Source organism: Corvus moneduloides, chromosome 2, assembly GCF_009650955.1.
Source record: "Corvus moneduloides isolate bCorMon1 chromosome 2, bCorMon1.pri, whole genome shotgun sequence".
NCBI lineage: Eukaryota > Metazoa > Chordata > Aves > Passeriformes > Corvidae > Corvus > Corvus moneduloides.
Window position 1 is genome coordinate 97,203,293 of NC_045477.1, and position 17,434 is coordinate 97,220,726.

Here is a 17,434-nt window from a genome sequence, read left to right on the forward strand (position 1 = left end):
TTAAATAATTTTCTTTTTAAATACCTGAAGAATATTGTATCAACTGTATTCTAATCAGTAAGATTCCTCCAAATACAGATTTACAGTAGTATTCTCTGTTAAATCAGATATTCAGCTCTTGCATAGAATTTTCTTTAGCCCATGCAGCACAAAGATTACTTAGATTATTGAAGATTAAAATATTTTTTAAAAGCATAAAAGAAAATACCTTCATTATGACGACAGACAATGTAAGGAATAGCAAGACTGTGAGTTCATATATTACAAATGTGGGAAAAACATGAAGTCCTAGAAGGAAAGAAAACAATATTGCACAGTTTGAGGCCAATATCTTACTATGGTAATTTTCTGCGTTAATAATATATTTAATTGAAAGACTATAGTCTCAAAACCAATCAAACAGAAAGCCTTAACTTACCTACCAACCACTTGATCACTAAAGCCCTAACTACCGACTTGATCACAAAAGCATTTCCTGCAATATCCAGCCCTTTTTTCCTTTGGGGAGGTTCAGCACAAGAAATATTCCCAAATGAATTAAGTTGAATATGACTGATGGACAAACACTTTTAATTTCTAAAGCTTTCAGTCCTCCACACCAGCCAACAATACAAAATCTGAACTGAAACACACATCTAATGAAAGCTATAAAAATCCCACAGGAAAATAATTCCATTGTTCTGCACAGTCACTGTAATATTTTGCTAGTCATTTAACTTTTTTTGTACAATATGGTCATGGACTATCACAGTGGAAGGAACATGTAACTCAGTATTTGCATACTGACTACATATATTTGACTATAGCTACAACAGAAATCCAAACTGCTTCATTCTATGACCCTCACTTCCAAACACTGAAAGACACCTGAACTTGAAAAGTCACTTAGACTGGAATCAGGTAAGGCTATAAACCCCTGAGCACGGTCTAACAATCAAGGAATTACAGAAAAACCCATTGCTTTGATGTTGGTGGGGTTTCTTTTGTTGGAGTGGATTGGCTTTTTTGGTTTTTTGCAATATTTGGTCATTCTAACTTGGTAATTATATGAAGAAAGGTAACAAGAACCACGAAGACTGCAGAAACATAAAATTAAATCCTGTTAATATTAAACATAAGAAAAAGAAGTATTTGTTGGAGAAGTCCTAGAGTCACCAAGGAATAATCTTACAACTAAGTCCATTTTTATCTCCTGAAGTATGAGGAACTTGTGCAGGCAAACATAACTGTGGATCTTTGGAAGCTCGTTCCTTTTTCATAAAAATTTCTAAAAGGTGAAATCAAAATAGTGGTGGTGTTCTCAACAAATTCATAATAGTTGGCATTTCTCCAATCCAGTTATTTCTGATGAAGGACAGGAATTTAGCTTTCTAAAGCATAAGGCATGTAAATCAATGCTGTAAATAACTTCTTATTTTAATGTGGGACAGGTTTCATTAATTTTCCCTCCCTATAGTGCAGAGCCAGACAAACTGTAGAGGACCAAGAGCTGTCATCGCTTCCAGACCTACAGTAACTTCACAATGTTTTGTCTGTATGCACATTCAATTGCTGATGGAAACGTTCTTCAAATACACCAGGGATCTTTACCCAAGTACCACCCAGTCAGCACGCACACACCCTGTTTTATTTCTCGATTTCCTTCCAACTACTGAAACAGAAATGCAAAAGACTGGCAAAGTAAAAGGAGAGATGGCAGAATAAGAGATGAACATCACACCAAAAAAAAGAAATCCACATATATACACAGATGCACGTGGAAGGGCAAGTAGCTCCTCTGTATTTTCACTGTATATCACGTACACAGTGCTCTTTCACCTTTAGGCCGATCTCAGAAAATACATGAAAAGCAATTAGAGAAATACAGCCTGTAGCAATGGCATGTTTGATAAGAGGGCCAACTCTGCCACATCTAGAACTGAAGGTTTCCACAGTAGGCTATAAACAAAACCTAGTGCTCTCATCACTACTGGTGGCACTACACGTTCAGTTCTGGAGCACACAGGCAGTCTGAAGTCCATTTGAACTGCTGCCCAATGTGGAGATTATTGCTATATTCCAAAGAGCTAAAGCACAAACCACAGCTGATTTCTGTACCAATCCTTTGGAGGCGAGTGTCTGCAAGGTGAAAACAAGCCTAAACCTGTCACATACACTATTCTGAGCAGACAAATCAACATCCCAGAAACCAGACTTTTTTTGAAGGAAATAAATCTCATTGTAAGTGATTTTTATGGTCAGTATAGACCTTTGCCCCAGTCCTAGATGAAAACCCAGGGTAAGGCCAGAAGTCATATCAGACTCCTATACAAGCACATGAAACCTTCCTGACAACACAAACACCATCAGAAAGATTAAATTCATAGGCAGAAGGTGTATGAATATGGCCAGTTATTGCAATGGCTTTGATCAGATTTCAACTAAGTTCAGGAGTAATTTTGAAATCATTCTCTAACATGTAAGAAACACTTCAAATAACTCAAAAACGTCAGCAGCGTCATCAGCACGTCACATTGGCCAGCAGTCAATAGCTAGGATAACACTTAGGTACACTTTTACAGAGCTGACCATAAACTACCGGACTTCAGCTCTAAGCAGTGTTCACAAAGAACTGGAACAGAGGCCTTGGGGTGCATCGATGTCAAGCCAAAAAGCACAGTTCACCCATATAAGTTGGTATATATTCTGTGGACAATTACAGGCAAGACTTTGCACATTCTTTTTATAAGTACATTTTTCTTAAAAAGTACTCCCTCTTTCCTCGATTAGACAGATTCTACTGATCTGCTGGACAGCTTCCTAACAGCATGTGAATATCCAAACATCTTGACCATATCCTGGTTAGATCCAACATCAAAAAAAGCAATCTTGGAGATCCTTGACGGCAAACGAGTGCAAAAATCAGAACTCTGTGGGTCAAACTGGAGCCAGTAGAATTAATTCTGACACATCCTCAAGACAGGACATCACTCAGAAAAATCATGTTAGCTATGCATTGAGATGCTGTGTCTACTAAGAGTCCTAATGAACCGAAGATCATAGCCAGCAAATGCAATAAATGCTACAGCCCTGGCCAGATCATTAAGGAGCAGAGCAGAAAGCCAATTTACTTCATATCTCTGCAAAGGGTAAAGTCCTTTTGATTTTAAGTTCTGAGGGCATAAAACCTTCAAGTTTCATTGTGTTCCACGCAGGAAAACAAAGCAGTAGAGCTGCATGGATAAAGAGAAGGCGATGCATGCCACCTAATGAATTCCAGTTGGGACCTTCCTTTGATTTTTCTCAGATTCAACAGAAATGTTAAGAGGCTCATTGGACAATCCTTGTGTGCATGTTTGTTCTGGACAGTGATGGTGCTGTCAGTGTCAGCATCACCCATCTTCCGTAGCAAAGGACTGAGCTGTTAAAGGGTTTTCAGCATCTTGTATTCAAGGCCCAACACAGACCACAGGAGTTACCCAGAAGGGAAGCATGGAACCTGGCAGGTGGGTACATCTGTACAGCCAACTGAGAACACACAACTTGTCAGTGGAAATAATCTGTCACCTCACCAGTGGCAGAGAGGGTCCTGATGCCCAGTTTCAAACTCCATACTCCACATGTACACTAATAAAATTGGAGCTTTTTTAAAACAGTCAAACAGTCTACTCAAAGATGCCTTCCATCTTTCTAAAAAGTAATCAAAACAAAATCAAATGATGTATGGGTAAAGATCTGTGTACTAGGGACCAAAACAAAAATGAGGAAGAAAGTGCCCAAATGTGGCTCTAAGGGACTGGTCAAGATGTTCCCTCAAAACTCCTAGTGAGGACAGAGACTAACAGGAATTTTCTAACCTCAGCAGGTGGCATGAAGAGCGCCAGGAACCCTGAAGAACATCCAGAGGCCTAAATGAATGTACAGATTGAGCTTAACTCAAAGTGCAGCTGTTAATGCCTAACTGCAAAGGTGCATTATTCCCACAAATGCACCCAAGCGCAAATTTGAAAGCAGTACCATTGCACAGGTCAAGCTTAGGGCAGGTCCACTGCTATGGATATTACATGAAAAGTACTATTCAGCTCTGCTTTTAGGCACCAGAAGGATTTCTGTAGTGAGAACAGAAAAGCAGGCTTTTAAGACAAGCAAAATAGGAATGAACTTTTCCAAATGACATACTTACAGTCACTTTTCAATTATGATAATTTTTCCATTTGTGCCTTTATTCTACAGGGACCAGAAATGATACCACTGCAGTGGTGTTCCTCAGGATCTCAAGCGTTTCTCTATATAACTGCTCTCTATAATATGATTGCTGCATATAGTAACAAACAAACCTTCTCGTTAGGCAGGGGGAAGAACCTTTCCCTGTGGCTCTTACGTAATTTCACATAGTAAATCTCTATCCATTTATAGATAGATATAATTTGCATGTGTACATATGCAAGTAGGGAGCAAGCAAGAAGTCTTTAAAAAGAAGTCTACTAAGAAGAAAAATTCAGGACTACTTTTTATTCTACTCAGGTTTTCTTTGCAACATCACATTCACTCCTTTTAAAACCTACCTCTGTGCGACCCCACAGAATTTCCTGTTAAGCACAAAATTTAAAAGTAACTGAAAGGGAGAGGGGGGGCTAATTTTTATTTGGGGAGGAAGGGGATTTTGTTTGAGGGTGGGGGGTTTTTAGGGTTTTGGGTCTTCTTTCTTTGTTGATTTTGGAGGGGTTTTTGTTGGGTTTTTTGTGTTTGGTTTTTTTTAACAAGCAAGCATTTTCACATTTTGCCAGAGGCCTCTAACATAGCTCTTCTGATTTTTTAGATAATTTTCTTCTGAGGCAGGAATAATGCCCATTTTCTGTAAAATCACACCAACTTGTTAGGAAATTTTCTTTTCTTCCCTTCTTGCAATTATAATGGCAACAACTGTTAAAAAGAATTTTTTTCATATAATTCTGTAACAGAATTACTAAAATAATTTCCTTAGAGTACAATGTAGGCAGTATAGAGTGCTGCTAGCATGCCAACTGAGGTCTTGCTATTTTCTTGTGCTCTAGCGAAGTCTTATCTCTAGTCTTAATTTATGCAGCCACAAGAGCGTAGGACAGTATTTTTGTTCAGTCCCCTGTAAAATTAACTTTGGGCTTATAATCACTTGTCATGCTTTGTATCCCTGATAACACTATCCACTCCATCACCATCTTTACTGAAACACATAAACAACTTACATCTGTGAGCATTACTCATCCAAGCTTGTCAGCTATATAGGCCCAAGTTTCATCACAGCCCACCACTTTCCTCCCATTATTAAAAAATAAGTTATTCAAATAAACATATCTATTACTAAGTAATCTGACTCATCACCAGAAGCTATTAGCATGGGCTGGATTAAAAAAATATTAAAATAAAATTAAGACTGGCAAGCATAGCTATTTCCTTTCTGTTTTGACAGCCACCAGTTTAGCTTCTGTTACGAAACAATGAGTATCACACAGGTATATATGGAAAAACATTAAAATTATGCTGATGGTGGGACTTTACTGTTATCTGAATAAATACATGGAGATAAAAAGAACAATAAAAAACTTAAAATCCTACCAGAAGAAAAACCAAGGGTGGTGTTGAAAATACCCAAGCCCAAACCCTAAGACTTTCTGAGTAAACATGGGTTGAAGAAAGTTGGATTTGTGCACCGGGCCACATCCAAACCTCCTCTTAGACACTGCGATGTTCCCAGCATTGCAGGACATGCATCTCCTATACAATCCACAGGGAGAGGCAAGTACTTTCACAGGGCCTGTCTCCTCACCTGCTGATGCCAAGCACTTCAGTAACGCGTTCCAGTTTCCCTTAGACGAAGTGTATTGGGACATGCACAGACAGCTAGAGAGCGTAGCAGTTCAAAAGGAAATTACTGATTTACTGTAAGTATTCTGAGTTAACTCCTTTTGGATATCAAGCATAATGAGTTACTCTCTCATCTTATGCATCAATGCTGCATTTCAGTCGGCATTCAAGTAGTGTCTGAGATACATCCTCTTTCAATTATTTTTTCCCTGCATTGAGAACATACAGATCACCCCCTCCCAATTAACCTTCTAAAGAAACAAGCTATAAAAAATTATGGTATTATGACGTTCTGCTTCTATAGAAAACCAAGTCACAAAAATCTGAAATCTACTCTACCAACTGACTCAAAATAGTAATACAATTTTAGTAAAAATTACAAATACAGCTGCTGGGAAGACAGAAGAACATTCAAAAAAACCCCAGCAAATCAATGCCCAAACCAATGCCTTTTTGTCTTAAAATTTTTAGTTATGTATTTTAAATAGGATCATTTCAGAATTAACATTGAAAAACTGACACTAAAACAAGACTTGGGAGTACAACATGGAAATGACTTCTGAAACTGAATGTTACATTTAAAAATAGCAGCAAAGGCAAATCAATACTGTGGTCAGCTAACAGCGTAGTATTTTAACAAAGTACAATCTATCTCCTCCCCTCACATTATAGACAACATTTTTTTCTCCTCACCCACACTGTAAGCAATGTTTTTATACATTATATATATTTTATATAGTATAGATATAACATTACTTAATATTATATATAAATATAATATATTTTAAAGTAATTTTTCTTGGAAGTTACCTATAGATGCAAAGAAAATGATGGCAAGAAAGTCACGTATTGGTTCAATACAGCACATAATCTCCTCAGTAACCATGTGACCCTGAGAAGAGATCAGAGCTCCGGCTAAGAAGCATCCCAGCTCCATTGAAACATCCAACAGCTCTGTGATCTGTTAAGGAATAACAGAGAATCTATTGCTGAGTGACTTTATATACCATTTCACAGTGAAACTATAGAACTTTACATTATACGAAATGCAGGAAATTAGTATGTCTTTATGCAAGTTCAACAACAAACAGAATTCAGTGTACATATTTCAGTGTTGTGCAGTATTGTATTTATACAGAAGACTCACAAAACTAGTTTCTCCCTTTCTGTTGCTTCCTTTCCCACAAAAAGAAAATTTAATTTCTTAATCTACATTGTAATGCTTTGTGTTGCTCTTAAGGACAGCATCTGATTTCACATGTCCAAGAGAGACTATAACATCTTTGGAGTTGGGATTACATAATACATGGAGGCTGTGAAATAAAGCAGTAAGAACAGGGTATTTTCCAGCTGTCAAACAAGAGGGAAAAAATGAAAATCTAAGCTTGTATTTGGGAGAAGAGTCTCAATCTAGCAGAAGCCCCCGGCATAAATTACATTTAATTACTGTAAATTTGGTTCAAATGTACCTGTGTGCTTTACTGAACAGGGATTCATTTAAGTGTGTGAAGTAAACTGCTGAAATGAAGCACAATGTCTGCTTGAAAGAATTCAGACTGCTTCATTGTTTTTTAATATTTTAATGTGGTACTAGAAGATGAGATGAAACACATGTAAAGAGACTAAACAAAACACAAAGCCAACTGCTTAAGGCAATGCCTGGAACATTAAAAAAAAAGCAAGCAGCAATTCTCATGTATGGTATGGTATAAAGTATGTTTTAAAATACTTCAAAATCATGCAGCTGCAGATGGTCATCCTGCTGAGAAAGGACAATGCTATTAATATTAATAGAACATTTAAAACCGATGACTTAATTTTCATTCTAATTTAGATTAAGCAAGAATACACTATAGTACATTTATGGACACCATTCATCATATCTTGAACAGTGCTATACTGTAAGATATGAAACAAAAACTCAGGTGACATGAAACTAATGGAGGAGTGCAAAAGACACAATAAACAAGTCCCCACGCTATGCATAAAATGCCATCTAAAAATAATCCCAAGACTTTTGTGTATTGAAGTATTAATGTCTGAATGCTTATCACATACCTGCATTTGTAATAACACTCTTTAATTTACTGCAAGATACTTAAGGTAACAAATTGGTTCTGTCAACTAATATTAGTTGCTGATCATGCAAAGCAAACAAAATAATGTTATTCTCATTTTAAAACAAAAGGAATTTCAGTGCTTTTCAGAACAATTTGAAATTTTAAGAGGGAAGAAGGCAATATATACATAAAGGATTTAAAAATCACCAAGAGATGAATAAAATAAAGGAAACAGATATGAATAGGAAACATTTAAGTTCTTCTCAATCATACATTAGTTGTTTCAAAAGTCACAGCCTCTTGTGGATGATTAAGATCCAATACAGCCTATTCAAATAAAGTTGGAATTATTTTTACTACTCAGCTATAATCTTCCCACACTTAAGTGTTATCAGCTGCAACACAGTTCTACATTAAAACTTTTATAGCTAGTATTTTAAACATTCCCTTGGACAGGATTAGGTTACCATATGAGATGCAGCATATCTTGTACCAGAATTGCACGATACTGCACTGTTGTGAGAATCAATCTTCAAGCAAGGAGCAATTTGAGTGTGAAAGAAACATATTTGTTCAGAAAGCATCAGACATAACTGGAGTAAACAGCATGTCTAACTGGGAATTTGGTCCCACAGCATAAAAACTGAATTACATTCCTTCAGTCTATAGCAAGCCAAGTGTGAGCTCAAGAGCCTGGTAAAAAAATAGGCAGATTTTGCTATTTCTTGTCTAGTCTCTGGGTACCACACAACTTCAGGTCTACAAAATCTATAGGTCACTCCACATACAGAAAAGTGTAAAGTGTATCAGAGAGCAAGAAAAAACCCCAAATTTACATAATTTTAACACTCTCTCCCCGGCTCCAGTTTGTTCTTCACATTTACAGAATCAACTAGGTTGGAAAAGACCTTTAAGATCATCAAGTCCAACTTTTATATGTAGCTTTATACATACATTCCTTTTACAATTCCCAGCTTTGTCTCTGGCTGTCCCATAGTATTACCTACAAGTGGACACATTTCCTCAGCTAAAACTGTAGAATCAGGGTTTATTATATATAATGTAAGGGCACACGTGCACACACATACTAGAGGACTTGTTTTACTGGCAGGAAGGCATTCAGAGCAGAATTTCTTACATAAGCAAAGCCTGGAAAGTATTGAGCGTTTAGTATTCCCTCTCTGCTTGCATCACTTCTAATGTTCTGCCTTTACCAAACAGGGCTTTAGCAATTACTAATCCCTGGGCTTTGCGCTGTCCTCTTCCCAACTCTTACACTACAGAAAGCTTTTTCAGTCAAAATTATGTGAAAAATTTTGTCAGTTTATATGTTTTCCTCAGTACAACTTAGTTTTCAGTTGTATTCAAAGATCCCATTTTACTCTAATTCAGAAAGGATTGCTTTGCTTTCACTAGAATATTGGATTTTTATGTTCAAATGTTCTACCACGTCAATAAATAAAGAAATAAACATTACTGCTATAACATGTTCTGTGCGAATCTCAACCATCTGTTCAGCAGTTGTTTTGCTTATATTCTCTAATGGTGTCTATCTTCTTGCCTCTCTTTAATCATCATAGAAGCTTAATGAATATGGTAAACCAGTAAAATTAAATAAAATTTTGGTGGAAATAAAGGTATTAGAATTTCAGGCATTAGTAATTTAAATCTGCTCAAGAGTAAAGAGGTGAATTTTAAGCTTGCATTTCAAGAAAGTAAAGCCGTAATGGAAATGGAAACAATTTTTAGTGAACCTTGTAAAAACCTCTGTCTCAACTGTATTTTACGAAATAATTAACTGGAATATTTGAAATTAAAGTTCTTCCTTAATCTTCTTTTAATTGATAGGAAAGAGTTCATAAGCAGGTTATAAACCATTGAAAAGTACATGAAGCTAAGAATGATATCGCAGTACTAGTAATGATACCCATAAGAAATTGCAGAAAACCCCCTGTACGTATTCATATGTAAAATACTGCAATAACATCACTGTATTTTCGGTATGTAAAGCAAACTGGCAATTTCCCTCCGTTTGCTGTCACCATCCTGGGTCAACCATCAGGCAGTGAAACCAGAAGCCACTTTTCCCCGATGTGTATGCACAGTCCTATAAACTATAAATGTATACCATAAATGTAACTGCTGTCCTTCTTGTCAGATCCGGTTTTATATTTTTCCATTTCCCTAATAACATTCAGCAACTTCAGTTTCAAAACACAATAAAACTGACTACAGTTGTCCTGCAGGTGTCCAATACAGCACTTCATTATCAGGACAGCATTTAAAACAATTTTCCTTGTAATGTTTCCGTACATACAGAATATGAAAAAGCAACACTACACCAGTGAATGCTCAGGCTGACATATTCTTCAGCTGATCCCAGTAAGTATCTCAACTTACAACTACAAGTTTGGCCATTGATCCTGAATGGCCATATTTAAAACTGTAAGTTAGATTTGTTCCTTATGTGGTAATTCAGGAGAACAGTTCACCAACAAAAACAAACAAACAAACCAACCACTATATGCATATCCCAAAGCTTGAAAAGGAGTTGCTGAAAGTGTAATAATGATCTACTGAACCTTTGTTACTGAAGACAAGGTACATGATTCAAAGATGCACAACTGTCTCAGTGTCATCTATACTGTTACAGGATTGGCACTTGACACAATCCCCACCTCCCAGCCCCGATCTGCCTAACCAGTTGAAGGATAAAAGGGAGAGGAAGTTCAATTATTTCTGAGAATACTGGGAACAGAAAGGGTATCTTAAGCTCCAAGTCTTACTAAAATATCTGTTTCAGGTTTAACAAGTTGCAATATTATTCAAGTGAGCCAAGCTCAGAAATGCTCAAAAGTCATGACCATACACAAAATCTCCTCAACTGACAGAATAATCCTTACAAGAAAATTCCTTACTCACACTGCAGTATAGGAACCTCTTCTGTCTCATCTTCCCTCTTGTTTTCTCATACAGAATTTGCACTTACTGACAAGGAAATGGCAATTCTTGTTTAATCAATCATCTGAGATTTTTCAAACACAGGAACCAAGTAAAATAAATTAAGTTTATATATAATGAGCATTACATGTCCTGGTGTTACACATTAATCCAAATACAGAATAAGCTTAGCTGGACACCAGAAACACAGCCAACACTGAAGCACATAATAAGTAACTATATGCATGAGGCAGGAAGACCATATCATTCCTACTCTCTTCTTTGTGTATTGGAAAGGATGTGTCCTGCAGAGTAACTCACAATGCTAGATAGTGAGTTAAAATATTTTATTTACAAACATATCTCAAATTTTCTAAATGGAGCCACAGAGCTGTCGTTGGTTAAGGACACTAAAATAGGCACTCTCTTAGTGCTCCTCTACAAATTCAAAAGCTTTTTTAGAATTACACCAGTACAGAGAAGTCTGTGTTTGCAGATTAATTATACAACCTCCTTCAATATTTAGACTTGGCTTTCCAATGAGAAAGATCTTTGCAGAATCCATGACAGTTTGTTTTCCTAGCTGGCACCCGAAAACCTTAATCTCACCTTTCCAAAGACATGCAACATTTTTTTCAGCTTAGATTGTGATCACCCATCCTATGTTTGTATTCCTGACATAGTACAGCATCTACACCAATTAAGATTGGTTTTCCAGAAGATTTGTTTGTTCACCTGTACAACTCAACAAGCAAATGCTTTTTTACTTTTTTTAAATATGTGTGTTCAAACTATAACAAATCTATCAGTGTCAGTGAATATCAAGCACCTCAACTGGTTCACTGAAGTTACCTGTAGTATCCTTTGTACCATTCCCTTCGATAAATCATTTATCAACTTCAAAAAGAAAGAATTTTGAAAATGCTGAAGAAGCCTTCTGGTTTCGCAGTATAAATCCAATGAACTCAAACATATTCTCCCCTCCATGTTTGTATACACATATGTATTGTGTAAAGTCATGTAGACAATCTCCTTGTATATTTGAAACGCAATTTGGGTACAGTAAGCCCAATTCTATGTAGGCCATGATTTTAATTAAAAAGTAAAACTGCTTCTGTGGTTTGTTTGCTGGTTTTCATTAAAGTTGTTTTACAAGTGTAATGTTTGCTTGTTAGACAGTAAAAAGGAGAAAGTAGTTTTGTTTCTTTTATTAGAGGACACATTTGAAATATGAATACCTGTTTAGAGCAATGGCATTTTTAACTTGTACAACAGAAGTCACTAACTGTAAAGCCATGGTCTCACTAACTACTTTTCAACCTTCTTCCCGAAGAAGGTCAGCTTTCCCTTGTTGGGCTGCAGTAACTAAGCAAATACCCCTAGAAAACAGGCACAGGAACTTTTGGGCTTAATTATTCTTAGAGGATGTAACAGTCTGCACATTCAGGATAATGGAGTGTCAAACCCACAACATTATCAAGCAACTGTCACATTCTGCTCTCCAGCAGTATAGTTTTTCAGAGGGCTGAAATGTGAGATAGAAACAAATAAGGAATATTCAGGGAAAAATGAACCACACCCAATAGGGTTAATCAAAATCTATGAACCTTAAGGCACTTCTCTCCTTTCCTAACTTCATCCCAAAATGTGTCTCCCACACAAAAAGAAAATTATTTTATAATAAAAACCATGTTGAGAATTTGTTATTGAGAAGAAAGCTGTGAGCAAATGTCACAATCAGACATCAGTATCTCAAAACCCATCCTAAATTATTTTCAAATACATGAAGTAGCCCACAATTAGAACTCAGATCATGATTCCTAAACTGGCTGTATTAAAAGCTAGCAGCAGAATTTCAGCTGATTCACATTCAAATTGTATCTCTTCCGACTCATCTGTGCTATAATGCAGGAATCTGCACATTTGGGGGTTGTTTTAGAACATTTTAAAACCAAATAATTAAGAGGCACATGTATATGCAATAACAGTAAGTGTTATTTTGTGATATTGATGAAGTAAACTACCACATGCATAAAAATGTTTTATTAATTTAAAAGATTACCGTTAACATAAGGAAGGTGAATGCAGTTATTCCTAGAATGAGGATTTCTTTATTCCCTTTGCTTTCTGTGTGCAACTTGCGGTAATACGGTCCTATGAGATAAGTCTTTATAACAAGACAGAGAAGAAAAACAGCAGCCAGAGAAAACAGAATTTGGCCAATCAGTATCAATATTCTCAGAATTTCCTTGAAAATGCTGGAAGAGAAGAACAAACAAAAAGTTTCTTTCAAGTGCTCTCATACTTCCCAACCAGTTCCCCGTAAATGAAAAGATCTAATTCCATAAATGTTCAAAACTGAGTAGCTACAGGAAGGTATTTAGATACGTTAGCAAACAAGATTAAGACTAAATCTGCAGATTTAGTCCAGAAACCTCTTTTACAGCCTAGAATTTACTTCCACATTGACTCAGAAAGATTTTTGTTGACTGATCTCCAAGGTAAGACATCAGGCACAATAATACTATCACTTAGTCTTTGACAAAAACATGCTCAGACAGAATAAAGTAAATGAAGAAATTCATTCTTGTTTTTTTAAAATAACAAACTTTCCACTACAAATTTTAATTACCACACAGGACAAAAGCAGCTATAGCAAAGAGATTAGTTTCATACAACTACTTTTGTATGACTACTACAAGTTTCTACTTCATGACAAGTAGAACAATAAAGGAAATCCACCAGAGTGCCTATTTTCCATGGAACACACATTAACTGTAGTGCTCTCACATTCATATTGGTAATCTACATAGTAACTGCAAGGGATAAGGGGAAGATCCATACAATAATTTTTTTACCTGGAATATGTGCTCACTCCTGCTTGAATAAGTGTAGGCATGACAGCTATAAATAAACCAAGCTGCACATCCTGCATCACCAACATGCCAAGCAGTACGCTGCTGTAGTCAATGTCCCCTGTACACCAGCAAAGTGGTCATGGAAACAGTCATCAGAAACCATGAATGCTTGCAAATGCTCAGAAATCTAGAAAAGGCTCAATCCAATGGAAGCCCAGTATAGCTCTTAATGGGCTGAAGGTCATTCAAAGAAGTCTAGGGATTTTTTTTTTCCCCACTAGTAGGTATATTAAAATGTATCTATAAAGACATATTAAAATACAAACAAAATATTCATATGAAACTTCTGTTACACAGTAAAAACATAGACTTTGCTTAGCAGTTAAGCACTAGTTATGCATTTAGTGAAACTTCTCTACAGGCTTTATTCTGAAGACACATGTATGAGCCAGCATGTGTAAAACATACACTTTGAATTCTGGCATTAGAATGAATATTCTAGAGGGTGAGGAGTACTTTAACACAATTTGTATGAGGGAGATTTAAGTGGAAGAAAGCAGGATGTCAAAACTTTCAAAAGGAAACATTTAGAAGTATTTGAGAAGCTAGAAATATGGCTCTTGAAGGTACTTATTTGAAGAGCTGTTAGCTATGAAAGACCATCTGAACTGGTTTCTGTTTCCTGAAGAAGGATGTGAATTATTTAAATTAGCATTTCTGCCTTGATGACAGGTAGCAATGGGCTAATCTGGTAACCTCTTAAAAAGTTCAAGGATTCCAGACCCTCAGTAAAGTCAGTTATTAATGGAGAGCACTGGTTGTACTACACTGTCTTTGCCCAAAGAGGACTGGCTATGTACAAATCAAGTACACTTCCTAGCAAGAATACGCACAACACTGGTCAGTGTTAAACAAGGATGACTGCTTGTAAACCAGGCTTAACAGTGTGTTTTGTTTTGCTCTTTTAACTAGCTTCTCTTATAATATTACAAAGTCAACTCATATCAAATTTTATTAGATACTATAGTAGTCCATATTTAAAGTCATATTTACCTTCTTTATCTCCTCGAACACTACCTGCAAGAAATCTGGACACCAGTGGTGTGCTCGACAAAGACAAGCAAGTGGAAATGAAGACACTCTGTGTTGGTCTAATTTGGAGCAAGTGCCCCCATAGTAAACCAAAGGCAATCATCAGAACTGTCATGTAGCAGGGTCCTTGCAAAGATATTTTCCATACCTTGGGAAGAAAACATGTTTTAATGACTTTCCGAATTGCTAATTTACAATGTTTTTCACTGCAAATAAGCAGTTCTTTACATATAGTCTTCATATATTTTGTAGCCATATTTTCCACTATTAAAATTCTAGCTGGTTTATAACTTTCTCTTTTTAAATTAAGACCAAAAGAAACTTGTAGTTTTTGTTGAATTCTGATGGCCACGTCATTTAATATTCCAGATTGTGTTAACATACTTGCTTGATCAGTTTATTAGCCAGTAGAGTATGTACTATCAGTTCAGTATGCAGGACTTAAAATTTCTGATTTCTTCATAACAGGAATGGCAAACATCACTGACACTCCATAACAGCAACTGCACATTACTGCATGTTAAAATAAGGCAGAGATGGATTGTCAAACTGTGAGATATTTTTCTAGTAATCAAACTCTTTTACTACAATAAGGAGTAAACGTAGTTTGAGACACTGAATAAATAATGCATTCTATTCTTCACAAAGTGCAGAAGCAAATGTCACATTTGTCTTTTCAAAAATGTACAAAGTTACACCACTGCGTTATAGGGAGCATGTAAAAATCTAAAATATAACTAAAACCTGCAGTTTCAGTAATTAGCAATTAAATCCTTTAACGCAGAGATATTATACAAAAATACCTTTCTTAATCTTTCAGGAGAAAATTCCAGACCAACTAGAAAGAGAGTGAAGAATACACCAAACTCTCCTAATGTCTCCACCTGTACAATAGACTTAGAAAAAAAAAAATGAAAAAAAATCAGTGCACAGCAGTCTACTTAGAATACAAAATTATAAATACACTACAAAACAAATGGATTCTCATTATGCTTCACAGGTAGCTCACTTGCTGCTCATATGACATCAGAAGTTCCCATAGCACCTTTAGGGCGCAATTATTTTTCCCATCACCTGGCTGATATTAGGGGATAATTTGGTTGGAGAGTCCTGGTCACCCAACGTGCACATGTGCATTGATCTTCATAAGTGCTGAGGAATACATCTGGTCCAGGTAGCTTGGCTGGCAAGCTGCAGATTGAGATGGAGATTGAACTCTCAGTGGGAGCCTGCAACAAGTGTCAGTGAAGTGTCAGCCTTTGGGATAACCAAGGCCACGAAGGTGAATGCACACTGAGAGGCCAGAGACTTTCATCAATGGTCAGACGGGGAAGTTTCCTTAACAGTAAGCTTACTTGCTGGTTGAAAAAACTAAGTTATGTTTTATACAGGTCCTATTAAATCCCCAAGGCTTGCATTCAGAATCTACTTCTCGCTAGCTATTTTCTTGGTCTATTGGTATAACCTTTCTGCTAGACTGCGGTTGCTGTCCTGCTCGCCATCCTACAGGCTCCACACATCCATCTCTCAGACCAGCACAACTACCAGCCTTTGTGCTTCAGACAGAAGGGTCCAACAGCAAGAAAAGTGGCTGTCTTCCTAATCACTACAGAAAAATGGGGATACTTCTGGCTGGAAACTGGTGTACCCTCAGGGTTCAGTTCTCAGGACAATTCTATCATATATATATTGGAGCAGTTGAATGCACCACTAGCAAGTTTGCTGGTGATACCAGACTGGGAGGTGGCTTTGACTCTTTCGAGGGACAAGATGCCTTGCAGAGGGATATAGATACACTCAGGCATTTAGGCAATGATTAATGGGAGGAAATTATTTAACAACGCAAAATGCTGGATTCTGATCCACCCAGGATGGGGTAATGTAGGCAAAAGTATGGATCAGGAGAGGAGTGTCTGAAGAGCAGCCCTACAGAAAGGGATCTGGGCGTGCTGGTAGACAGCAGGCTCAGTGTGAGTCAGCAGAGAGCTCTGGCAGCCCAAAGGGCAAACCCTGCCCTGGGGTGCATCAAACAGAACATCACCAGTCACTCAAAATTATCCCACTGTATTCAGTGCTGGTGTGGCCTCACCTGGAACACTGGGTCCCAGCATTTGAGGATGTGAAGGTCCTTGAATGCATCCAGAAGAGGACAAAGCTGGTGGAAGGGCTGGAAGGAATGTCCTGTGAGGAACAGCTAAGGACTCTGGGTTTGCCTAGCTTGGAAAAAAGCAGGATGAGGGGCAACCTCATCATTCTCCACAGCTTCCTGAGGAGGGGAAGTGAAGAGGGAAGTGCTGAGCTTTTCTCACTGGTATGCACCGACAGGATGCATGGGAATGGTTCAAAGCTGCCCCAGGAAAGGTTCAGACAGGACACTAGGAAGCATTTCTTTACTGGGAGGGTGGTCAAACCCTGGAACAGGCTTCTTAAAGAGCTGATTGATGCCCCAAGCCTGTCAGTGTTTAAGAGGCATTTGGACAATGCCCTTAACAATATGCTTTACTTTTTGGTTAGCCCAGAAGTGTTCAGGCAGGGAACATGAACAGTGAACACTATGACTGAAATACCCTATTCTATTTTAAAAACCTAGTATTTCTTTTCTATGTACTTACAGGGCAGAGTAGAAGAAAAGGTTTATCATCAGTTACAGAAGTGGGGACA

At 37.2% G+C, this 17,434-nt stretch overlaps 1 protein-coding gene across 3 annotated transcripts in view; it reads right to left on the reverse strand.

The window, feature by feature from the left end:
• Positions 1-17,434, reverse strand: part of TMCO3 (transmembrane and coiled-coil domains 3) — a 32,889-nt gene that overhangs the window by 3,411 nt on the left and 12,044 nt on the right. Inside the window, exons 6-12 of one of the 3 annotated variants that reach the window (XM_032100497.1) lie at positions 15,577-15,669; positions 14,735-14,921; positions 13,682-13,799; positions 12,886-13,081; positions 6,634-6,784; positions 5,786-5,859; positions 209-288 (exon numbers count right to left, since the gene is read on the reverse strand). In XM_032100497.1, the coding sequence (XP_031956388.1) occupies positions 5,804-5,859; positions 6,634-6,784; positions 12,886-13,081; positions 13,682-13,799; positions 14,735-14,921; positions 15,577-15,669 (801 nt within the window). In that variant the 3' untranslated portion in view covers positions 209-288; positions 5,786-5,803. The other 2 variants (XM_032100496.1, XM_032100498.1) reach the window with 2 other exon arrangements.